The 25590-nt window shown below is 41.6% G+C and overlaps 1 protein-coding gene across 3 annotated transcripts in view; it reads left to right on the top strand.

Annotated features, from left to right (window-relative positions):
- The window catches only part of apba1a (amyloid beta (A4) precursor protein-binding, family A, member 1a), a 77338-nt gene that overhangs the window by 17539 nt on the left and 34209 nt on the right, over positions 1-25590 (top strand). For 2 of the 3 annotated variants that reach the window (XM_051950661.1, XM_051950663.1), the window contains exons 3-5: positions 823-2453; positions 8585-8683; positions 8800-8839. In XM_051950661.1, the coding sequence (XP_051806621.1) occupies positions 897-2453; positions 8585-8683; positions 8800-8839 (1696 nt within the window). In that variant the 5' untranslated portion in view covers positions 823-896. The remainder of the gene's footprint in view (positions 1-822; positions 2454-8584; positions 8684-8799; positions 8840-25590) is intronic. The other variant, XM_051950662.1, reaches the window with a different exon arrangement.

The following is a 25590-nucleotide window of genomic DNA, read 5'->3' as shown; positions in this document are numbered from 1 at the left end:
ACATTGCAGTACTTGTATTGACAGTTTGTATGATTGCACTATGATGATGTCATTAATGGTACTTTGTCACTGATGCACACTGTTTTAAGATAGGACAATAATTGAAGCACAGACTGAGTTCTTCACATGGTTGAATGGGAATGGTGTGCTGTGACACTGATTGTATTCCAGCAGGGTATTTTATTCAAGTCTGTTTCACACGTACTTCCTCAGCACTTTATTCGTGTGTCAATTTCATTCATGCACAACACAAGCATTCAAAAAATTAGAGAAATATTGCGATATCGGAAGATAGATGGTACAAAATGTGTGTAACACAAGTCCTGACAAAATTTAGTATTTACCATCTGCTAAACATCAGAGTGGCATATTTCACAAATGATTAGCAAATTGTGATATTTGAGAAATACACTTTTCAACACAAAATACAGAATGCTACAAAAGGTGCAAAAACCTGCAGAGTCTGTCAATACATTACTTAAAACTCGTCGATTTGACTGCCTTACTGTGTGTAAGTTGCTGATGTCCTTTTCCAAGAGAACTTGGAATGGTCAGTAGCTGGTGTATTGTTCCATAACCTGCTTAAAGCAAGTAAGATATTTAGCATAATTTACCATGGTGATGTACCTCACTAATAAGTAAACCACTGTGTGTTGTACCAAAACCTAGAGGTAAACCCGATGTTACCTCAGTCATCTCTAATCCTGCAGCGTAGTACAGACCTCTGGTGACAATCATAAGACTTCTGGACATTTCTCTCATGTTTGTCCCTTTTTGTTACTCATATTTTCTTCCTTTCTCTCTGCCACCTTTCCTCACCAGCAGCCTTTCCCTCCTGATGATGGGCTCTTAAACATGTTCTCTGACACTTCAAAATAAACCAGAATCAGACTGCCATGAATCCCCATGAGATGGAGCCTGGTCAGAAAGTGATGGAGGAGACTGATGTTCCTCTTCGCAATCAACACAACAGCAACAACAGCCGATCCCGTAACCACAGCAACCAGGAAAAACGCTACAGACGCTCTGAGGCTTTAGCTGGAGGAAGTGCTGGTGGCAGAATCAAAGCATCACAGATGCACAAACCACAGGATGAGCCAGAGATGGAGGTTCAACATGGAGCTCAGTCTTCTCAACCACAGCAAATTCAGCCCATTCCTCGACCTGCAGTGACACGTTATCGCAGACAGGGGGACAGTGAGGCTCGGATCAGAGCCCAGCAGCAGAGGCACAGACAGAGGCAGCAGAGAGAGGCAGAGAGAGCGCAACACTCAGCACAACAGGAGAAGCAGCATCATGCAGAGATGACCCAGGAAGATGAACGAGAAAGAGACGATTCAGTGCTAGCCCGTTCAGCAAGTACTGAGAGTGGCTTCCACACCCATACTGACCGGGCCGAGGGAGACGATGGTCTGGTGATGATGTCTCTGGAGCCTGAGGGGCAGCCAGAGGTGGAAAATGAAGTGGGCAGTTATGGGCTACAACTACAGTCCAAACCAGAGGGGTACACTGAAAGTGCAGAGACTGAACAGCAACATCTTCATTCACATACCAACTATCCTTCTCAGCTCCCACCCCTTCCACGTGAACCCTTGCCTAATGTCCAACATTTACAAAGAGACGATGAAGCAGAAGACATACTGAATGCCGGATACTCCAACTATGTCCTTACCCAGCCCCTCAGTCACTCTGGGGAAAGGTCCAATGTCTCAGCTGATCTGAACCTGGAAAGTTTAGATGCCTATTCTGAGCCATATGACATTTATTCACTCTCTGAGCATGTTTACGAAGAGATCTGTGATGCTCCAACGTTAGTTTCATCTGATGCAGGTGGGACAAATGATACAGAGTCTCTCCAACAAGCAAGGGCAGGTATTCAGCTGTTGCAGGGACCGGTGGAAGGTAGAGATTATCATCATCAGCAGGAGGCGGTGGGCTCCCGTCTGCACCACTATGATGAACGGTCAGACGGCGAGTCAGACAGCCCCGAAAAGGAGGCTGAATTTGCCCCGTACCCACGTGCTGACAGCTGTGACCAGGAGGAGGATATTGACAGCATCACTGCTGAGGTAAAAGAAAGCCTAAGCTCTCTTGATCGTGCTGCAGAAGACACCATAGAGGAAGAAAATGAGCTTCTGCAGCAAGAAGACAAACCCCAACCTGAGACCCAAATCAACTCTGACAAAATCCAAAATGATGCCAGTCAAGAGAAAAAAGGTGGACAGCAGACTATGAGTCCTTCAGAGGAGCCTGTAGCTGTGAGGAACAGTCAGGAGAAGAGGGATGCTATATCTCTAGCCATTAAAGACATCAAGGAGGCCATAGAGGAAGTGAAAACAAGAACAGTGAGATCTCCTTATACACCTGATGAGCCAAAAGAGCCCATTTGGGTAATGAGGCAGGACTTGAGCCCCACTGCTGAATGTGACCTACAGCCATCACTTGGAGGTGATGTAAGTACAGCAGCTCTTACTATTCTACTGGAACTATGTTAAGTGTTTGAATAGGAATGTGTTGGTTTACTTTACTAAAGGTCAGGTCATCCAAAATACCTCGACTGGTCTCATATGTGGTAAGACTCCTTCAAGTCTGTTTACTTTTTCAACAACATCCCACACATCAGGAGATACACAACAATTCAGTTCAATTCAATTCAGTTCCATTTTTTATACCACCATCTTCATCATTTCATATCTGGGAGCTGGGAGCTGATTCTAAAGATGAGGGACTGATAGCTGATGGCTCTGCACCTCATTTTATTTTATGAAATTCTAGGAATCACAAGTAAGTCTTTAAGATAGATTGGAGCATTGTCATTGAGGGCTTTATATGAGTTAAAAGATTTTATTGCTTGCCTTTAGATTTAGTAGAGACAGATAGGAAATATGAGAAAAGTCAAACCAGGGAATCACTGACTCTGGTTGTTAAAGTTTTTGATCAAATTCCTCTTTGTGTTGGGGTTTGCCAAACAAGATTCTCATTGATTAGCAAACTTTCAAGGCACTGGCTTTGTTTTTGAACTTTGAAAAGAGGCAGGATGTTTCCAGTCTGCCATCAGAAAAGTAAAGTTAAAGGAGTAATGGAGAACCCCAGAATGTAATCAGTTTCCTCAGAAACATCATCATAGAACTGCAATGTTGTTGCATAGTATACTTCCCAAATGAGCAAAGTCAGTGTAGGAGTGGTGGCTTTGGGCTGTGCCAGACTGTCACTATTGGGCCTTCGAGCAAAGCACTTAACTTACTAACATCTATCTATCTATCTATCTATCTATCTATCTATCTATCTATCTATCTATCTATCTATCTATCTATCTATCTATCTATCTATCTATCTATCTATCTATCTATCTATCTATCTATCTATCTATCTAATATTATGATCTATGGCTCTACTATTCTGTAAGGGTCTGATCAAAAAATCTGTCACAAAATATTTAACCGATTTATTTAGATCTCTTGGAAATATGACAAAATCTGCTGGGTCAAAAATATACATTCAACAATGCTAATATTTGGTCCTTTGGTCATTTTCACCTCAATTAGGCAGTTTTATTAGCAGTCCACAAGCTTCTGGTTGTATCTTTGATCCAAATTTGTTGAGTTCTTCTGACATCTGTCCACCACTCATTCACCCATTAATTCACTCATTCAGTCATTCACTCACTCATTCAAAGCTCCAGATTTGTTTTTTCATCACAGTCCACAGGTCCTTAATGGAATTTAAGTCAGGGCTTTAAGAAGGTCAGTCTAAACTGTTAATTCTGACCTGATTTACCAATTTCTTTTCCACTTTTGATGTGTGTTTGGGGTCATTGTCTTGTTTGGAACAACCAACTTCATCCAAGGCCCAATCTTCTGACAGATTTTTGGTTTTGCTGAAGAATGTGGAAGTAATCCTCCTTCTTCACTGCTCCATTTACTCTGTGTAAAGCTCCAGTTTCAGTGGCACAAAACAGCTCCAGAGCAGAATACTACCACTGTCACGCTTGGCGGTTGGTGTTCTAGTGGTTAAAGGCCTCATCTTTTCTCTTCTACACATATATATGGTCTTTGTAGCCAAATAGCATTATTTTTATTTCCTCTGACCACAGAACTTTACTCCAGAAGGCATTTTCTTTGTCCATGTGATCAGCAGCAAACTTCAGTCTTCTGGAGGAAGGGCTTCTGTTTTTTACACGTCTCTCAGCTCATGGCGACATACAACACACTTCACTAACACCTATGTTCCAGCACCTTCTAATCATACAATAAGATAATAATAAGATAAGATCATTCAAGTTCCTGTTCATATGTTTTTGACTCAGCAGATTTTGTTATATTTCCAAACATCTATGCAAGAACCAAAATGCAGAATTGCTTTTGTGATAAAGATATTTGTGTCTCAATTATTTCATTGTAGAATATTGAGATTCATAGGAGTCACTGGAAACTCAAGACTGATGTGATATACATGATCTTTACATGTGTATATCAACTTTTGTGCATGACTGTAAGTGGTGCTCCTCTCCTGCAACTGCCATTGTAGTCACTCCCTCCTCTCAATGAATTATTCAGTAGTGGTCAAACAGAGAAAGGTAGCAGGTAAGACAAGCTAAATAATTCAATGAGGATCCAATAACAGGATGATGGGGGCCGTTTTCCTGTTTACATCACCATGATCGGAACATACAAGCCTGAGTGCTTTTAATAACAATAATGATTTTAAAGTTCATATCTAGATTAATGTGTCCATGCCATACTGTGTAAATTTATCTGATGATTAAAGAAGCCATGGCATCACAGTATCACAAGAGCAAATCCAGGCTGGCAGACTGTTGATTCCAAGATGAACCCTGATATCTCAGTGTCACTTGAGTAGCTGATTCTCAGTCTGCTGGCGCTGGTATTGCATTCATCCACACACTGCCATTCTCATTGCTAGTTCATCTGTGGCGCTTGGTGAGGTTCAGCTGTGCTTCAACATTTACTGTAAATCATGGAAAACTTTTGGATGTATCAGGTTGAAAAGTATGAGGAGGAACAAGCCAAGCAGAAGCAACAACCTGACCCCCAGGATCATGAGCAAACTGAGGTTTGACTGGTTTAAGTTTGTGATGTTTTTTCATTGTGTGTTAATGCTTTATAGCAATGGTGATATCAGTTGTCTCAGAAGTTTAATAATTTTATAATTAATTCTGAGATCACACTAAATTGTATTTCTTATTTCAAACCATTTGTGCATTTGTACAAAAGCTGAGAGTTTTAACGATGGTTATGGTTACGATGGCTCATGAATTAACTTTGTAAAAAAATTGTTCTATCTGTCTATCTATCTATCTATCTATCTATCTATCTATCTATCTATCTATCTATCTATCTATCTATCTATCTATCTACAGTGCCTATCATAAGTATTCACCCCCTTTGATGGTTCACAAAAATAAACAATAACAAATTATATGAAGTGCAGGGGGAGACAAAAAGCCAAAAGGGCTTATTTGAAGTCTCCACCTATAGAATAGTAAAGTTACTTAATAATATCTGAACATTTAAAATGCAAAAAGAAAAAACAAACAAACAAAATACAAGATACTCAAAAGTTATAACATACTGGTAACAAAATACATACTAACCACATTTTTGTAAAAAAAAAAAAAAGAAGAAAAATGGAAAGATCAAATAGAAATGTGAGTGGTGTATATGATCGTGTGCGAGTTCTATGAGGGATTATATTGCCCATGACTCCAGAAAAAAACTAGAAAAGCACTCAGAGAGTGCAGACCTCCGCCAAGGATAGAGATGAAAACAGGAAACCCATGCAGTAAAAGATCATGAGCTGGAATCAAACCTGTGTCTCTGACACAGTTCTGTTTACAAATCACCTTCTTAACCAGTTGAGCTATCTGGACACCTTGTTCCAATTTGTTGGACATACTAACTTATGATGTTTTTCAGAGAATCACAGCCCTATGGGCTGGGGAAGCCAGTGGCATCTTCATATGATCCAGTGGCATCTTCATATGATCCAGTTGTAGTTTTTCACTGAAGAGCTTTTTCACTTTTTCTTCAGATTCAGAAGCTTTTTCTCTCATTGACTCCTTAATGCCATCCACTACAATATTATGCTGTTTAGACTGGCCCTCCAGATATTCTGTCTTGTCTGTGATTGATATCAAGCTCTTGCAAATTGTGTCCATATCTGCTCTGATATCACTGTAGTTCTTGGACCAAGTTTTACATGAGATTTTAAAATCATCACACTCCTTTTGAATCATTTCCAGACTCACCTTGAAATCATAGATTTGCTTTGACAGATCATCAATCCTCTCATTTGAGGAGTCAACGATGATCTGAACACACGTCTTAAAACTTTTTTCCTGTTGTTCAATCAATGTTCTGTAGAAGTCTTTTTGCTGGTCTAACAATTCACGCACTTGAGCCATGGTGACATATTCCTCATTGGTGTTGTTTGAAGCTTTGGATGGCATGGTTTGGTCTTCAGCCAAGGCCTACTAGGCCCAAAGTCCAACAAAAGCCAAAAAACTGCACAGGATGTTAAAATTGTCTACAATTTTGCTTCAGATGGTTGATTAAGCTCTTCTTCATTTAAACAGCAGAAAAAACTTTAAGTTCCAAGTAGGATTCAACAGATAATTGTTGGATGAAATCCACTGTCAATTCAGAGAATCACAGCAGCAGCCACCAGCAGCCATCTTTTTCAGACACCTTTTTCAGGAATTGCCAGAATACAGATTTCTATGAGGTCTCAATTGCGGGATTATGTACTCATAAACAAAAGTTTACTTACTCTTGTGAAGACCATGTATATCATGTCACTCTTCAGTGACTCCTATACTTCCAGACTGAAATCCCTGAAATACATACATTCTTGTCACAAAAAGGGAAACAAAAGAAAACAATCTTACTTTTTGTTCTTTCATTGATTTATTATAGATCTTACTCAAATGTGGCAAAAATTGCTGACCTCATTACTTCCTCTAATTACAATTGATGACACCTGATGACTTTTTAAAACCAATTTCAGTCAAGCCCATGTGATATTTTCATTTGACTCAGCCACAAACACGACAGTAGGAAAGGCTAAGGAGATCGGCAAAGACTGGAAATTCATTGACTTGAACAAGTCAGGAAGTCACTTGGCGCCATTTCAAAGCAGCTCCAGATTCCAAAATCATCTGTAAAAACAATTGTTTCTAAGTACAAACTTTATGGTACATTGTGTTATCGCCACAATCACAGAAAACACAAGCGATCACCTGCTGCTGAGAGACAAATGATCATGATGGTTAAGAATCAACCAAGTCCACAGTCAATTAGAAGCTGCTGGAACACGTGTCAGTGTCCACAGTGTTTTACACTGCCATGCAAGGAGTAAGTCCTTCCTCTAGAAATGGCACCTTCAAGCTTGACTGAAGCTTGCTGCTGGTGATATGGACAAAGAAAAGGCATTCTGGCAGAAAGTTCTGTGGTCAGATGATAAAAACAAAAAATAAAGTTATTTGGCCACCAGAAATGTGTTTGGATGAAAGAATGTGAGGCCTTTATTCCCAACAAAACCAAACCTACCATAAAGCATTGTAGTGGTTTTCTGCTTGGAGACTGTTTTGATGCCAGTGGAACTGGAGCTCTCCACAAAGTGAACTGATTAATGAGCAAAGATTTCCTCTACAAGTTGGACCTTAGAAACAGTTGGATATTTCAACAAGACTTCAAACTCCCAACCAAAATGGTAAAGACAATGGTTAGATCAGACTAGAATTAAGGTTTTCAACTGGTCTCCGCAAAGTCCTGACTTAAGTCAGGACCCCATTAACAACCTGTGGACTGTGATGAAGAAACAAGCCTGTGCCAGAAAGCCAACAAGTTTAGTTTAACTGCACCAATTCTGTCAAGAGGAGTGGTCAAAGATAGAAGCCTGTGGATAGCAACCAGAAATTCTTAACTGAGGTGAAAATGGCTCATGGATGTTTAACCAAATATTAGCATTGCTGTATGTGTATTTTTTAGCAAATGTAACTACAAACAAGCATGCTGTTTTGACTGTAAAGCCAAGCCTATGTGTTCAAAGAAACTGCATAGCTTCTATGACCTGAAACTGATTATGTACAGACATCCAAGGACAGGCCAGTATATGCAGGGCATCTCAAGAAAGACTGTTTCTGAGCATCAACTTTTAATGAAAGAAGAATTCTCTATCTTCTACACATCAATCTTTAGGCACACAGTTTGTCTTCACATTTGTAATAGGAAATCAGAATTAAGAACCTAACATTTTAAGAAATGTGCATATATACAGTATATTGGCCTTTTCCACCTATTCTTGACATCTCTCATAGAGAGATATGGGAAGTATGGAAACAGAGTGAGCGTATGCAACAAAGATCTGTCTCACTGAGTGTTAAAAAGTGTACACTGCATGGTGGAATGCATGCACACCGTTTGGCTATGACGACTCAGAACCTTTTGAACCGTGACTGGACCCAGACCTTTTTGTTCACTGTGAAACACTCGTTATCACTGAATTTAATTGGTACTTGGTTCAGGATTAAAGATTTGAGTTGGGATTTTGTCTCTCCCTGCAGTCTCCTGGTTCAGGCTCACCCTCTCCTCCTGGAGCAGAGTCATCCAGCAGACATCTGCTTCAAGATGACAGCTTTGAAGTGTCTCCTTCCAGTAAAGAGGTGTGTTCAACATTTGACTATTTTTGAGATATTCATTGTGTATTATGTACATTTTTGCATCAAGTTGAAGTAATTTAAATAGTAGCATTGACATTATTTTTTGTTTTAATTTGTAGTCCAGGAGAAGCCTTGCATCCTTTCCCACATATGTAGAAGGTGAGTATAGAAGCTTCCCCAAGAGAGGTATGCTTTAGAGTTTAAAGTTGAAGGGAAGGTACAAAGGAAGCTGCTGTGTGCAGAAAAATTGGCAGGTACATACTGGAACTGCGAAAAAGAAAAGTTAGTTATTGCTTGTCGGTTTGGCCACTCAGACAGTAGGTTCATGACGGCTGTGACACACAGCTGATGGATGATTCGAGCTGTTTCTTTTGGATCTCACAAGAGGAAGGGGATGTTTGACAACAAGATTGCTGCCAGTCTACTGGTGATTTTCAAATGTCACAAACAATATTAAGCCTTGGTTATTAGCCAGAGTAATTACTGCAACTGAATTAAGAGATAAAGTGGTGGAAAAAAGCTTTCGGACACCCTTCAAATTTTACTCTATCTCAAATATTATCATGAAATGTTTATGGAAAAATGTTTTTCTAAGATAATTTCAAGTCCAAGGCAAAAACACAACTTCACACTTGTTCATGGAAATTCTGTTGCGATCACTAACAGAAAAACGCTGAAAGTGAAGATTTCATTATGGTCATGTGAATTTGAAGTGACTCTATTTTAAGAGCCACAAATAGTGATTGGACTAGCTGAGGATCTAATCAGTATTTGTGCGTAAAACTTTATTGCAGAATAAATGCTTGACAGAGTGTGTGGAAGTTCAGTATAAATATTTGCAAACGTGTATATGTGGTTTCTGAAACAGATAAAAATACAACAAAGTATGAGAATTATAAACAAGTACTGAAGAGACATTAACTATAAGGTGCAAAATGGCAATCGGATTGCCTGAATGGATTCATTGTTGTGCATAGGATTGCCACAATGAGGAAATACAATATGGCAATGGTATCAGCTACTCACACCAAAGTTGTCGCACTTAAGGAATACATAGAATAGCTGCCAGCTAAAAACAGCAACCACTCAGTAAGGAAGAGGAATTTATTCAGAAGAACTTGGACTTGGATTGGGAGAAAAGCTGGAATAGTGTATAGTGTTCTGAAAAGGTATTTGCCCCCTTCCTTTTGTCTTCTGTTTTTGTCGTATTTCTCACAGTTAAATGTTCCAGATCATCGAATATTTCTATTTTTTGATATAAGACAAGGATAACTAATGTAGTTTTGAAATGATGTTTTCTTGAATATTTATTGAAAACCTATATCACCCCTGTTAAAAAGTTACGGCCCACTTAAACCTAATTACTACAGCCATGGCCATAAGTTTGGACACAAGTACCATGACACTTGTGAATCTTAGAAAATACCACAAAATTGTCACTTACAATACAGTACACAACTCCTGAGAACTATGTTAAGTTTCATATTTTAAAAAAAACATCAAAAGAGTTTGGTGTCATTTTGTTATTCTTACCAGATTCGGTTGTGAAAGTACTGCATTTTTTTTTGTTATTTTCTTCTAATATTATGTTTTGGGAACAAAGTTGTTCCAATTGTTGGAATTTATTGATAATATTATATCCCTTGTCAATTTGTTGACTAATTAAACTGGTGCTGTCAAAAAATATTAGTTATGTTCTGTAATAGACATCAAAACAGACATAGTAAGTCATGCTGTGTCCAAACTTATGGCCATGGCTGTAAGTCATGCTGTGTCCAGACTTATGGCCATGGCTGTAATTGGTCCATCCTTGGCAGCAACAGCTGCAGTTAGACATTTGCAATAGCTTGTGATCAGTCTTTTACATTGCCATGGAAAAATTTTGGCCCACTATTCTCTTTGGAATAATTTTAATTCTGAGCAGAATTCATGGCTCCATCAGTTATGACAAGTCATCCAGATCCTGAAGCAGCAAAGCAGCCCCACACTACGGTGGCCGACAAGGGCATACGTGCCGCAAACAAAAAAACGCAATACAAACGGCCAAAACGCAATACAAACGATCAAAACGCTGCAAACACAGCAATGATGCAAACCCAAAAACACATAAAAAAATGCAACAGAGAAATGCTGCAACAAAAAAACGATGCATTCACAGAAACGCTGCAAAAGCAAAAACACACAAACCGACAAAACAAATGCAAAAGGGAAATGCTGCATACAAACCCCGAAACAACTGCAAGAGAGAGACGCTGCAAATTCACGGAAGGTCGCCAGGCCACTAGGGGGAGCTGTTCTGATCGGCGTCCCTAGCAACGGTCTGCTAGACAGACGCACGCTAATATTTGCTACGTAAATTTACTGCTGTTGGATAATACTGTAAGAGACTAGGGCCAAGTGTTTAAAAAAGACGTAAGGGAAAACATACATTTTTATTCTCCTCTCCAAGTGTTTGCAAACTTTCTTATCCCGCTGTCTTCTTTGCAACTTCCTCCTGGGTATTTCCTGTCGGTATAAAAGATCAGTCCCTTCCATATGGTCGGCTCCTTCTTTGGCAGGGTAAATACAATTCATAATTTTAAAGTGTGTTTCTTTAACTTTTGGTGGAATTGGAAGTTTTAAATACATTGTTCTTAGTTTGTCAATAGACGTTTTATCATATTTATTCCTTATGTCATTCTTATTCGTTATACCAATGAATAGACTGTTGGTTAGACAATGTCTTATGAATTGGTTTGTGCATTTCTTGTCAGTAAGGCAAACACCTTGAATTGCAACAGTACCCATTAGTGGATTGATGGGATGATGTTCAACTATGTTTTTGGTTAGAAAAATAAATTCTTTTGGCAATGCTTTAATAAGTCTTTTGAATTCGTATTCAGGAGGATTAAAGTTATGTTTGATACAGAATTGTTCGTAAGTTAGCATATCACCATTAGTGTTCATCAAGTGTACAATAGACCATATATTCTTGTTCATCCATTCTTTATAAAATAGTGACTTACTTTTGTACAATATATATCTGTTGTTCCATATTATAGTGGAGTGTGGGGAGTAATTGTGTACAAAAAGTAGTTTCCAATATAATAATACCTGTTTATGGAACTCTGATAATTTAATGGGTAGTTTATTTATAGTAAAATCCGATAAGAGTAATATTTTTAGCCCACCTAATTTGTTAAATATAAAATTTGGGACACAATACCAAAACACATTATAGTTATTGAGCAAAGATTTTAACCAATTAATTTTAAGTGCTCCATTAAGGCAATCAAAATCAATGACCTTCAGGCCACCATCTTTTATTTCTTTAACCATTTGATCTTTTCTAAGATAGTGAGGTCTGTTTCTCCAGATGAAGTTAAGGTTCATAGTATTAATTTTTTAATTAAGTTATTTGAGACTGCAATACTACAACTTGGATATATAATTCTTGATAAACTTTCCATTTTTGTTAGGTAAATGCGCTCTAATATCGAGAGATCCCTCTGAAGCCATAAATTCAATTTTGATTTACAATCTTTAAGTTTATTGTCAAAATTCATTGTGAGGTTGGAGTTTTGGTCTTTCGATATATATGTACCCAGATATTTGATTTCCGTTTTAATGGGAACATTGCAAATTTCTTTTAAGGGGGTGTCATGGATTGCAAGAAGTTCACATTTTTTTAAATTCAAAGTCAAGCCAGAGGCCTCCGAGAACAATTTTATTTTTTCAATAGCAATTGGAACTTGTTTATTATCTTTAAGAAATAGCGTAGTATCATCTGCTAATTGAGTTATTATTAATTCTGTGCCAAAGATGTCCAATTTCTTGAGATCTTCACAGTGTTTTAGGTGAATTGCTAACATTTCACTTACCAAAATAAAAAGGTATGGTGAAATTGGACAACCCTGGGGTATATCAAGAGAGATATTGAATCTGGGAGTGGTTCCTTTTGGTAATAAAACAGAGCTGCTGACATTCCGATACAACCCTCTGATTAAGTTTGTAAATTTAACTCCGAATCCAAGCTGTTCTAAAACTGAGAAAATAAACCTGTGTTCCACAGAGTCAAAGGCTTTGTAGAAATCTAAAAAAAAGATGAATGCATCATCTTTTATTAGATCTCTATATTCAACTAGATCCATTACCAATCTAATATTGTTATGAATTGACCTCTTTTTTAATAAACCAGACTGAGTATCTGCAACAATGTTTTCAATACCAGATTGAAGACGCATTTTGAAAATGTGTGTGAGAAGTTTATAATCTATATTTCTAAGCGTAATTGGTCTTCTGTTTTCAATAAATCTCTGGTCTTTATCTGCCTTAGGGATAGAGATGATAACTCCATGGGACATTGTGGGTGGGAGACAGCAAGTTTCAAAGATATCTGAGAAGACACAAAACAATAATTCCTTTATGTCATCCCAAAAGTGACGATAAAAGTTACCTGTAAGTCCATCTGGACCTGGGGACTTGTTAAGCGATAAGGTTTTAATCGCTTTATCAAGCTCTGTTGTTGTTATGTTATCATCACAAGTTTGTTTAAAGTTATCATCAATTTTAGGAATATGAGATTTAATACTATTCAGAAAGGCGTTGCGTTTCTGTTCTGAAAATTTGGAAGAATATAATTTACTGTAAAATTTAAATATTTCTGTTGAAATTAAGTTGTCGTCTGTTGTTTCCATATTATTTATTATCAAGGATTTTATTGCATTTCGTTGTTGTCTTAGTTACAGAAGTATGCAGTGTTTTTTTTCTCCCTCCTCTATCCATTTAGCCCTTGACCTAACAAATGCTCCTTTAGCCTTTTGAATATACATTTCATCTAATTTTGATTGGAGAGTGTGTATTTTCTGCTTTTCTTCTTCAGAAGGATTAAGTTTGTTACAATATAAATTAAGCTGTTGTACCAGATTGAGTTCCTTCTCTTGACGTTCTTTTGCAATTTTTTTGCCAAAGGAAATGGAGTATTGTCTCACTTTATATTTAAAGAATTCCCATTTACTAACATGGGATATAAGTTCTTCTAAAGCCATTACCTCTGAGAGAATGGATCTTATGCCTTCACAGTAAGTATCATTATTTTAAAGACTGGAGTTAAATTTCCAATATTTTGATGTTCCCTGATTTTTGTTTTGAGGTTTCAATTTTAAATAAATGAGACTATGATCTGTTAGAGGTGCGACAGAAATGTCAGAACTAATTTCATAAGATAATAAATCATTTGCTACCAACCAGTGGTCAATTCTAGATTTATAATTTGTGTTGAACCATGTAAATTTAATTATACCGGGATTAACAAGGCGCCACGCATCCACTAGATTTTGTTCATTGCAAAAGTTACTTAGGACAGCATTTGGATGACTTTCTATATACTTTGATGGCCATTTATCCAAGAATTCATCTGGAGCAAGGTTCATGTCACCTCCTATTATCACATTGTTCGTTGAGTATGTTAGCTTGAGGTGATCAAGCTGAAGGGCAATTTCTTCTAACAATAACCGGTTTTGATTTATAGTATTGTATCCCTATATGTTTGTCAAGATAAGTTTAATATTGTCTATGCCAATAATTAGTGTTAACCAATGACCATGTTCATCTTTATATTGAGAGACTACTTGACCCTGAAAGTTCTTTAGTAACACAGCAACCCCTGCTGACCTTGAAGTGCCATGAGAAAACAGGCTCCATCACCCCATTGTTTAGACCAAAATGTGTTGTCCTCAGGTTCCGAATGAGTTTCTTGCAGTAATATTATGTTTGCATTTTTCCCTTTACAAAATAAGAAAAAACTTTTCCTTTTGGTAATATCTCTTAAACCCCTTGCATTGATGGATATTAAAGATAAATCACTTTTCAAACAGAACATATAACACTAACAATAAACAAACAAAAGGAATAACCACTTATAAGATGGTATATATAAGTATGTTACCTTAGAGAATAAGAACATAGCATGTAGCCAAACCCTGAGTGCAACATGAAACACTATAACTCACATTTAGGGATTTTCGGTCCGTTTCTAGTTGAAACTAAGCAGACACTCTCTGTCCATTGATGTAACCATAACGTCCTCTGTACACCGCCTTTTCACCAGCTTCCCGTGCACGTTTCATCTTAGGCCACACAGCAAGGCGCGCTTCTCTTTCCTCCTTGGTTAGATCCTCCGCAAACTTGATTCCGAGCTCTCTGCACAGTGGGTGATTCTTGGTGGCGCGCCAGAGTTCCTCCTTGTGGGTTCGCAGCAAAAACTGCATTATCACTTGTCTGGGGCGGCCATCACTCGTAGGTCTGAGACGGTGTACGGTATCCAAAACCAGATCCAACTTATCATACCAATGTGGCAAAATTTTGATGATGATGTCGGCGACTCTCTTCCGAGTGTCTTCATCCTTTTCTTCTTTCAGCCCATTTAGACGCAGGTTCCACCGTCTTTTGTATTCCTCCGATTCTCCAGCCTTTTTCTCAACCCGACGGAGTTTATCTGTTAGCTCATTATTAGAAGCCTTAAGTTGTTTTATTTCCTCGGTCAATTCTTTGTTCTTCTCTTTGAGACTTTTGATTTCACTACAGTTCAAATCCACGGCCTTCACCAGGTTTGCGATGGCGAGTGTGTTTTGCTTCAAGTCGATTTTTACCTCCTCAAACGATTCTCTCAGATTTTCAACTGCGGCTAGTATGATGTTTGTCTCGGGACTTGTGGTGGTCTCTTCCTGCCCTTTTGGTTTTTTAAGAGGCACCGGAGCTTTAGCTGGCGATGTTAAGGCATTCTTGGTTCCCTTGATATTAGTCTCCATGGGCTCTTGATTGATAGCATAATCATGAGATATTAGCGCTCTGGAAGCTTTAGCGCCATTACCTTTGTTGTTAGCCATTATGCTAGGCATTGTTTAACTTGGCAGGCCTTTGTTTCTTCAAACTTTCTGGCAAAGTTTTTAGAACGCTGGACAGTTTTTAGCTTTACCTGTGGAGTTTATGTCAGTTTGCGAGTTAATCTCTTCTGAGTCCGTTTTTTTTTTCAGGGTTTACTACTCCCAGGTTTTACAGCACTAACGCTCTCTCCGCCATGTTCCGCCTCACCTCGCGTTTTGGCCGTTTGTATTGCGTCTTTTTGTTTGCGGCGCGTATGCCCTTGTCGGCCACCGTACCACACCATCACACTAACACCACCCAACACGGTCTCACGGGGATTCGTGAAACTGTCACGTCAGTTTTTGTTTCGGTTTCGTGCGCACCAACACGATGTCGTCATGTTTTTCGTGCCGCTCACCACGAGCGAAACCCGCTGTGGTAATCACATTTGAAAGTGGTTTATACCGGCGGATTCATGACGATCTAAGCTGTCCATTGGCGTTTGCAGCCGCTGCTGCGGCCGCCGGACATTCTTTAAATTCCTATGCAAATTAGGCGGATTCATGACGATCTAAGCTGTCCATTGGCGTTTGCGGCCGCCGCTGCGGCCGCCGGACATTCTTTAAATTCCTATGCAAATTAGGCGGATTCATGACGATCTAAGCTGTCCATTGGTGTTTGCGGCCGCCGCTGCGGCTGACGCTTCGGCCGCCGGACATTCTTTAAATTCCAATGCAAATTCGGCGGATTCATGACGATTTAAGCTGTCCATCGGCGTTTGCGGCCGCCACCACGGCCGCTGCTGCGGCCGGATGGACAGCTTAGATCGTCATGAATCCGCCGGTATAAACCACTTTCAGATGTGATTACCACAGCGGGTTTCGCTCGTGGTGAGCGGCACGAAAAACATGACGACATCGTGTTGGTGCGCACGAAACCGAAACAAAAACTGACGTGACAGTTTCACGAATCCCCGTGAGACCGGGCTGCACCACCATGTTTCACTGTTGGTATGATGTTATTCTTTAGAATGCAGTATTAGCTTTACACCAGATGGACCCATATCTTCCAAAAAGTTCCACCTTTGACTCATCAGTCCACAGGATGTTATCCCAAAAGCCTTGGGGCTTATCTAGATTATATATATATATATATATATATATATATATATATATATATATATGTATATATATATATATATATATATCGCTTTAAAGTACAGGCAATTTCCGCCCGAAATTTCTACTGAAGATCTACAGAAAGTAAATTGAATGCTGTTCTTGAACTGTTTGGAGTGCATGCATGGTTGGGGTCTCATTTGAAAGCAGACAACCTGAATTTTCACCCAGTGCAGTCAGAATTACTCTAGGTGCTACTGGCACAGAGTATTTCATGTTGGCACACACTGAATTCGGATGAATTTTTTTCTCGCCTACATTTTTTCCCTAATAAAACACCTGAAAATCAGTGTGGCAGCACTGTGAGAGCTTGAAAACACAATATTGCAAAAGCCTGGGGTCTTACATAGTTCGGGTCAAAATTTCAGAGCAGTACTACAAAAAATGAGTGTTTCACACATGTATTTGTACTGATATGCCCCGCCCCTGTCAATTTTGGACGGTAGTGTCTACAGATACGGACCCATACCCGTAGCCTGTGGCCTACGGATACGGCACTTTCCCTTACTATAAATATTAATGAGACGGACATGAATATTAATGAGCCGGCTGATGAACGCGCTTTGTGATTGGCTGGTAATCCGACGTACATAAATATTAATGAGCCGGCTTGGTAATCCGAGTGATGAAGGCGCTTCCGTGATTCGAGGTGAATCTGCGTGCCGAGCCTGTCATGTCAGTCATCTGCTTTTCTCTTTTCTATCATGCATAATGTCTTATAAATATCATTATCTGACTTTTTCACGGACAGCGATTTGGGGGTTGAAATCAGCACTACTATTAAAAATAGCTAAACTTTTTATTCACGTGACCCTGTTAGACTAAAAAATGGGACTTCCCTAAGGTTTGATTTACAGCGGGGCATACGCCAGGGCTGTCCTGCTTCCCCTTACTTATTCATCCTCTGTACTCAACTACTTGCAACTCATATAAAAAATAGCTTGTTAAAAGGTATCTTTATTGCAAAAAGAGAAATTATAATAAGTCAACTGGCTGATGACACCACGCTCTTCTTAAAAAATGCCTCCCAGGTCCCCATTGCTATCCATACAATAGATTTATTCTCTGCAGCGTCTGGGCTTTGTTTAAATCTCAAGAAGTGTGAGTTATTTCCTCTCAAAGACTGCGATGAGTCTACAATTTACAATATTCCTATTAGAAACAAACTCACCTACCTTGGAATTACTATTGTTAAAAATCAAACAGATAGATGTTACGAAAATTTGAATGTGATCATAGACAAGACAAGGAAAAAACTGAACCAATGGCTTCAAAGAGATCTGTCTGTGAAAGGTAGAGTTCTACTAACCAAGGCAGAAGGGCTGTCTCGACTTACTTACGCAGCTACCCCTCTTGCTGTTGAAAAACAGGTATGCAGTGCCATTGACAAATTGTTATTTAATTTTATATGGAAGAATAAGACGCATTATGTGAAAAAAATCTGTTATTATGAACACTTATGACTCTGGCGGCCTAAACTTTCTTGATTTCACTACTCTTAACAATACCTTTATCGTTAACTGGATTAAGCAGTTTCTTCATAATCCTACATCCACTTGGAACTTTATACCCAAATATATTTTTTCTGCCATTGGAGGCCTTGAATTTGTTTCATTGTGTAATTATAAAATAGATAAACTTCCCCAAGCTCTGTCGAACTTTCACCGGCAGATGTTGTTGACATGGTCCTTAATCTATAAGCACAACTTCTCTCCTCACAGATGCTTCATTTGGAATAATCAGTTTATCAAATACAAAAACAAATCTTTATTTCTCAACTCCTGGTTTAAGAATAATATAGTTTTGGTTACCCAGCTTCTCAGTGATAATGGAAATTTGCTTAACTACACAGAATTTCTTCAAACACTTGGTATTCCTGTTACCCCCAAGGATTTTGCAATTGTAATGGATGCCATTCCTTCCGGTATCCTGACTCTGTTAAGAGGTGCTGGAAAACCAGTCTGTCCTTCATTAGACCCCATATTAACACCAGTTGGACATTTGTGTTTTTCTACCACAACTAAGAAAAAAAATTGTCTCATCAGATCTTTATTTCAAACTGATATTACGACTACCACATGTGTTGTTCAGTACTGGTCCAATATTTTCAATGGGTTAAACTGGGTCCATATATGGAATCTTCCATACAAATATTTAATTACAAATAAAGTTACAGAAATATCTTACCAAATAATTCATAAATACTATCCTACCAAACACTACTTGTTGAGGTTTGGGAGAGATGTGTGTGTGGACTGTTCCTTATGTGGTTGTGAGCCTGAAACTTTGATGCACCTGTTTTGGGACTGTCATTATACTGCCACCTTTTGGAAAGAGGTACTGCATTATATTACTCTGAAAATTGACAAAGACTTTCTTTTGAAATGGGACAATGTGCTCTTTGGTGTTCATGATGTTAAAAGTAAAAAACAAAAAGAACTGTATGTCATAAATCTAATAATTATATTGGGTAAATATCATATACACAAAGCCAAGTTTAGCCATTCGAATCCCTGTTTTTTTGGATTTCAAAAGGAAACAGAAAAGTACTTGGAAAGTATATGTGACTCAAATAATAAGAAAGCTATGAAGACCTATCATTTGTGCTCTTTATTTTCTGTGTTTATTTAGCAGCCTTCCCCCCTTTGTAATAAAGAAATATGAAAAAAAAAAAGAAAAAAAAAAAACGTTGAATGGTTCCTTTGGAAACACGCTCTGAGAGGCGGAGTTTGAGCCGAACACCGGAACGCTCCACACTCACTCACTCCTCGCAGGCTGACAGGCAGGTAGACACACTGCGAGAGAACACTCGAACAGAAAGAAAATGCCGAAACGCAAATGTCATTTCACTGATGAAATGAGAAAAAAGTACCCCTGTTTTCGTCCGGGTCGTGTCAAATGGGAGGCAGAATGTACAGTCTGCAAAGCTGGGACTTATGTCTCTGGAGCTAATAAGAGAAGGAAAAAGAAGGAAAAAAGGACTGTTGACTTGAGGCATTATTTCTGTATTTTTTTTCATTTGCCATTAGACACATTATTTTGAAGAATGGGCTAACTGAACACTGAAGAATAGGCTACCTCTCTTTTTCTTTTTGTTTAATATTTTGAGGCATTATTTCTATTTTTACATAATTGATAATTGGGAGGTTATTTTGAAGAATGGTACTCTACCTCACTTTTCCTAACTAAGGTGTAAGTGTCAGACTTAAGAGAGATGATTATTTCTTATTTTGTTAAACATCTGAATACATGTGTTCCTACACAACTTGAGTCAATAACTATTAAAGAGTAGAGCATGCCATATTTGTATGTGACTGATTATATTGTTGAGGAGAATTGCTTTAAATTAATAATTAATTATAAAGCAACTGTTTGTGAGTGTTTTGGGCTATTTTTCTGTATATTCAGGTAAAGTGTTCTTTTCTGGGGAATTCAGAATATCTGTTTAACTGAGTTTGAAGCACAGAAAGCCCCCTGACCCACGGAAAACCCCTAAAAATGTGTGTGTGTGTGTGTGTGTGGGGGGGGGGGGGCTGAAAATTTTTCACGCGCGAGCTGGAAGTGTGTCCTCTTTTCAGAGAAACAGAATATGGTCACCCTAGACAAAGTATTATACTGGATTGTTTTCTCTGGATGGCTAAGCTTGGGTTCTGGCCGGTTTTTGTGGATTATCTTCATTTTGTCCAGGAACGAGCGTCCAAAGACCGTCCAACGGTGAGCTGTACACCTTTACGTGATTTGTTGTTTGTTGGACAAATGTGTTTATATTACCCGCTGTGGTAATCACATCTGAAAGTGGTTTATACCAGCGGATTCATGAGAATCTCCGCTTTCTATGTGTGTATAGTGTTTGTATAATCGCGTTTGCAGTGTCGTTCTATTTTGAAAATGCTTATGCAGATATCAAAACGGCCCGCCCGCGGGCCGGTGTACTTTAACAGGATATATATATATATATATATATATATATATATATATACCGGGCTTTGCAAAAGTTCTGTTACACTCGGTTTCATGATCTTTAGAGACGTTTACATGTCGGAGTGAAAGTTCTACCTTATAGGCAGGTGTCCTTAATACAATTTTTTTTCTCCGGTGAAGTTGTATCAAGATGGAAGTCAAAAGAGTTGAGATATCTGCTCTCCTTTGTGCTGAACATCAGCCGGATGACCGTCCACAGACCGTCCACTGGCCCGCGGGCGGGCCGTTTTGATATCTGCGGAGAGGCTAAAGAATGGTGAAGATCTTTCAGATCAGGGGGGATGTCCAGCGACAGGCTCGACGGTGGCTGTAGAGGCCTATTCTAGACTTGCAGACCCTCGAGCACTGTGGGTACACGTATGTGGTGTCAGATGGCGGCTGGCTTGCTGAGTCTTTTCGTCGTTGACATTTCTCTGCCGCTGCTGCTTTTCTGTCCTCCTCAAAGTTTTCTGCTGCTGACTTGATGGTTGCTCTCCATTCTGTTCTGTTTTCAGCCAGTTGCTCCCACTCGCTAGGGATGATGTTGATGTCTGACATAATGTCAGAACTAAGGTTGAAACAACATGGAAGAATTGGTACAGGTTAAAAGTAGATGTTTTAGATTTAAAGCACCTTTAGTCTGTGCTTCAACAACAATTGTGAGGAAGTATGTTAAGTATGTTATATATATATATATATATATATATATATATACTGTGCAAAAAAAAATTAAAGGAACACTTTTTAATCTAAGTATTGCATCAAATCAGTCAAACATGTGGAATACTGATCTGGTCAAGTAAGTAACAGAGGAGGTTTTTAGTCAGTTTCAGCTGCTTTGGTGTTCATAAAATTGACAACAGATGCACTAGAGGGGTAACAATGAGACAACCCCCAAAACAGGAATGAGTTTACAGGTGAAGGCCACTGACATTTTTTTCCTTCGTAATTTCTTCTGACTGTTTTTCACTAGTTTTGCATTTGGCTAGGGTAAGTGTCACTTCTGGTAGCATGAGGCGATACCTGGACCCTACAGAGGTTCCACAGACAGTCCAACTCCTCCAGGATGGCACATCAATGCGTGCCATTGCCACAAGGTTTGCTGTGTCTCCCAGCACATTCTCAAGCACATGGAGGAGATTCCAGGAGACAGGCAGTTAGTCTGGGAGAGCTTGACAGGGCTGTCAAAGGTCCTCAACCCATCAGCAGGACAAGTATCTGCTCCTTTGTGCAAGGAGGAACAGGATGAGCACTGCAATAGCTCCACAAAATGACCTCCAGCAGACCACTGGTGTAAATGTCTGTGATAAAACAATCAGAAAGAGATTTAATGAGAGTGGTCTGAGGGACCAGCGTCCTCTAGTGCCCGCTGTGCTCGCTGACTGGCACCGTGGAGCTCGGTTGACATTTGCCATAGAACACAGGAATTTGCAAGTCCACCACTGGTGCCCTGTGCTTTTCACAGATGAGAGCAGGTTCACCCTGAGCGCATGTGACAGGCATGAAAGGGTCTGGAGAAGACGTGGAGAACGTTATGCTGCCTGTAACATTGTTCAGCATGACCGGTTTGGTGGTGGGTCAGTGATGGTCTGAGGAGGCATATCCATGGACGGACGCACAGACCTCTACAGGCTGGACAATGGCATTCTGACTGCCATTAGGCATCAGGATGAAATCCTTGGACCCATTGTCAGACCCTACATTGGTGCAGTGGTCCTGGATTCCTTCTGGTGCACGACAGTGCCCAGTCTTATGGGGTAAGAGAACTCATGCAGTTCCTGGAGGATGAAGGAACTGATACCATTAGCTGGCCCCCACGCTCACCTGACCTGAATCCAATAGAACACCTTTGGAACATTATGTTTTGTTCCGTTCAACACCATCAGGTTGCTCCTCAGACTGTCCAGGAGCTCAGCGATGCCCTGGTCCAGTTCTGGGAGGAGATACCCCAGGACACCATCTGTCGTCTCATTCAGAGCTTGTCCCTACATCGTCAGTCATGCATACTGTCAAGGCCGGGCGGGTGAACCCAAGAAGCAGGCACTGACAGGTGGGTGGATCAATAATGATTTAATGAACAAAAAAAATATATGTATATAATAAACAGAAACTCTTAATCGAGGAAGCAGGGGAGGAATAACTGAGTGGAAAGTAAAACTGAACTGAACTAAAAGCGGACCCGAAGGCCGAGGTAAAAGCTAAACACAAAGCTAAATTAACACGGGAGGAAACTCACAAAAAGTCCAGAGAACGGAAGCCGTGGTCAGGGGGCAGAGCAGAGGGAGCCGGAGGTGAGGGGCGCAGCAATGGCAGAGTAGACAAACTGGCAAGGAGTTCCTGGGTGAGGGATAGACGAGGTGATCCAAGGAAAATAAAATCCAGAGTCCATAGAGCGACGTGTGTGAAGCAGAGGGGGTAGCTTGTGGAGAGCAGAGTGCAGCATGTTGTTTGTAATGAGCCAGCAGTGAGTCTAAGAGAGAGGCAGGCTTTTATGCTGCCTTGATTCTTGATGAAGAGCAGCTGTGCTCTGTCACAGCTGCTGGTGATTAGGCCGATTGCAGAGTAGGAGAGGGAGGAATCGTGACAGCACCCCCCCTCACTGTGCGCCTCCTGGCGCACACCGGGCAGAACGCGGCACCGGTGGGGCGTCTCGGGCCTAGCAGGACACCAGCTGGAGGGACTGCCCTGTGGGGCGGCCCGAGGGACGGGCGGGCTGGGACCGGGTGGGTGGGAGGGACAACGTCAGGACGGTCCAAAGGCTGGACCGGCCGGAGCCTGACAGGCCATAAGGGCCACTCTGGAGGACAGTCCGGATGCAGGACAGGCTGGGACTGGACTGAACTGAGAGCAGGACTGGACTGGACTGGACTGAGAGCAGGACTGGACTGAACTGGACTGAGAGCAGGACTGGACTGGACTGGACTGGACTGAGAGCAGGACTGGACTGGACTGGACTGGACTGAGAGCAGGACTGGACTGGGAGCAGGACTGGACTGGACAGGGCTGAACTGGGAGCAGGACTGGACTGGACAGGGCTGAACTGGGAGCAGGGCAGGAGCTCCGGGGGTCGGCCCAAAGGCTGAACTGGCCGGGTATGGACAGGGCGGAGGGTCCGCTCCGGAGGACGGACCGTAGGCTGGACAGGCCGGGGATGGACAGGGCGGAGAGTCCGTTCCGGTAGGCGGAGGGTCCGTTCCGGCGGGCGGACCATAGGTCGGACTGGCTGGGGATGAGTGGGCTGGTGAGTCTGTTCCGGTAGGCGGAGGGTCCGTTCCGGCGGGCGGACCGTAGGTCGGACTGACTGGGGATGAGTGGGCTGGAGGGTCCGTTCCGGTAGGCGGAGGGTCCGTTCCGGCGGGCGGACCGTAGGTCGGACTGACAGGCGGGGATGGACAGGACGGCGAGTTCGTTCTGGTGGGCGGCCCGGTCGAGGCTGGGCAAGCCGGAGGGTCCGATCAGGGGGGCGGCCCGGAGACGGGACAGGTCGAGGCCGGACGGGTCGGAGGGTCCACTTCAAAAGGTGGCCTGGAGACCGGACGGGCTAGGGTTTGACAGACGGGGGCCGGACAGACAGGCGGGGCCGCTCCGGCGGGCGGCCCGGGGGCCGGACAGACAGGCGGGGCCGCTCCGGCGGGCGGCCCGGGGGCCGGACAGACAGGCGGGGCCGCTCCGGCGGGCGGCCCGGGGGCCGGACAGACAGGCGGGGCCGCTCCGGCGGGCGGCCCGGGGGCCGGACAGGACAGAGGGGCCGCTCCGGCGGGCGACCCGGGGGCCGGACAGGAAAGAGGGGCCGCTCCGGCGGGCGACCCGGGGGCCGGACAGGACAGAGGGGTGGAGGCTGGCCTGGGAGCGGAGCCGGGTCCGGTGGGTCCTCCGGGGGCCGAGCCGGGTCCGGTGGGTCTTCCGGGGGCGGAGCCGGGTCCGGTGGGTCCTCCGGGGGCGGAGCCGGGGGCGGCACAGGATCCAGGGGCCCCTCCGGGGGCGGCACAGGATCCAGGGGCCCCTCCTCTGCCGGAGGGAGTGAGGAGGAATGAAGCAGCAGGCTGGGCAGGCTAATCGGCGTACGCAGGAAACGCAGAAGATCACTGGGGAGGTAGGGAACCAACTCTGGTTTTTCGAAAGCCATCCTGCGTCCCATAGACACTGCTGCATCTTTGTACACCTGCCCAGGTGGCTTTCTCTACACCTGGAGCAGGGAAACATGTCCATCAAAAAATCATAACTTTTGGGGGTCTCAAAAAAAATGTCCCAGGGCCAATAGGGGACGAGGGCAGGTCCAGGTAATCTGGGTCGCCTGCTGGGTTCATGGATGGCTGGCTCATTCTGTCAAGGCCGGGCGGGGTGAACCCAAGAAGCAGGCACTGACAGGTGGGTGGATCAATAATGATTTAATGAACAAAAAAATATATGTATATAATAAACAGAAACTCTAATCGAGGAAGCAGGGGAGGAATAACTGAGTGGAAAGTAAAACTCGTGACACATACATGCACATGGAGGCCATACAAACTACTGAATACAATTTCGAGTTGCTGCCAAGGAATTTCAGCAAGATGGACTAGCCTGCCACATCAGTTTTTCGCTTTGATTTTGGGGTGTCTTGAATTTAGCCCTCCTGGGGGCTTGATAATTTTCATTCCCATCAAACAATGTGGCACTTTTCATTCCTAACACATTATCCAGTCCATATCAATGCTAATATCCAGTTTGTTATTCCCCATATTGAAATATTATGTATTTTCAAAGTGTTCCTTTAATTTTTTTGAGCAGTGTGTGTGTGTGTGTGTGTGTGTGTGTGTGTGTGTACATATATATATATATATATATATATATATACAGCCATGGCCGTAAGTTTGGACACAGCATGACTTACTATGTCTGTTTTGATGTCTATTACAGAACATAACTAATATTTTTTGACAGCACCAG

This window comes from Acanthochromis polyacanthus, chromosome 7 (assembly GCF_021347895.1).
Source record: "Acanthochromis polyacanthus isolate Apoly-LR-REF ecotype Palm Island chromosome 7, KAUST_Apoly_ChrSc, whole genome shotgun sequence".
Lineage (NCBI taxonomy): Eukaryota > Metazoa > Chordata > Actinopteri > Pomacentridae > Acanthochromis > Acanthochromis polyacanthus.
The sequence above is the reverse complement of the archived record's forward strand: the minus strand, read 5'-3'. Positions and strand labels throughout refer to the sequence as shown.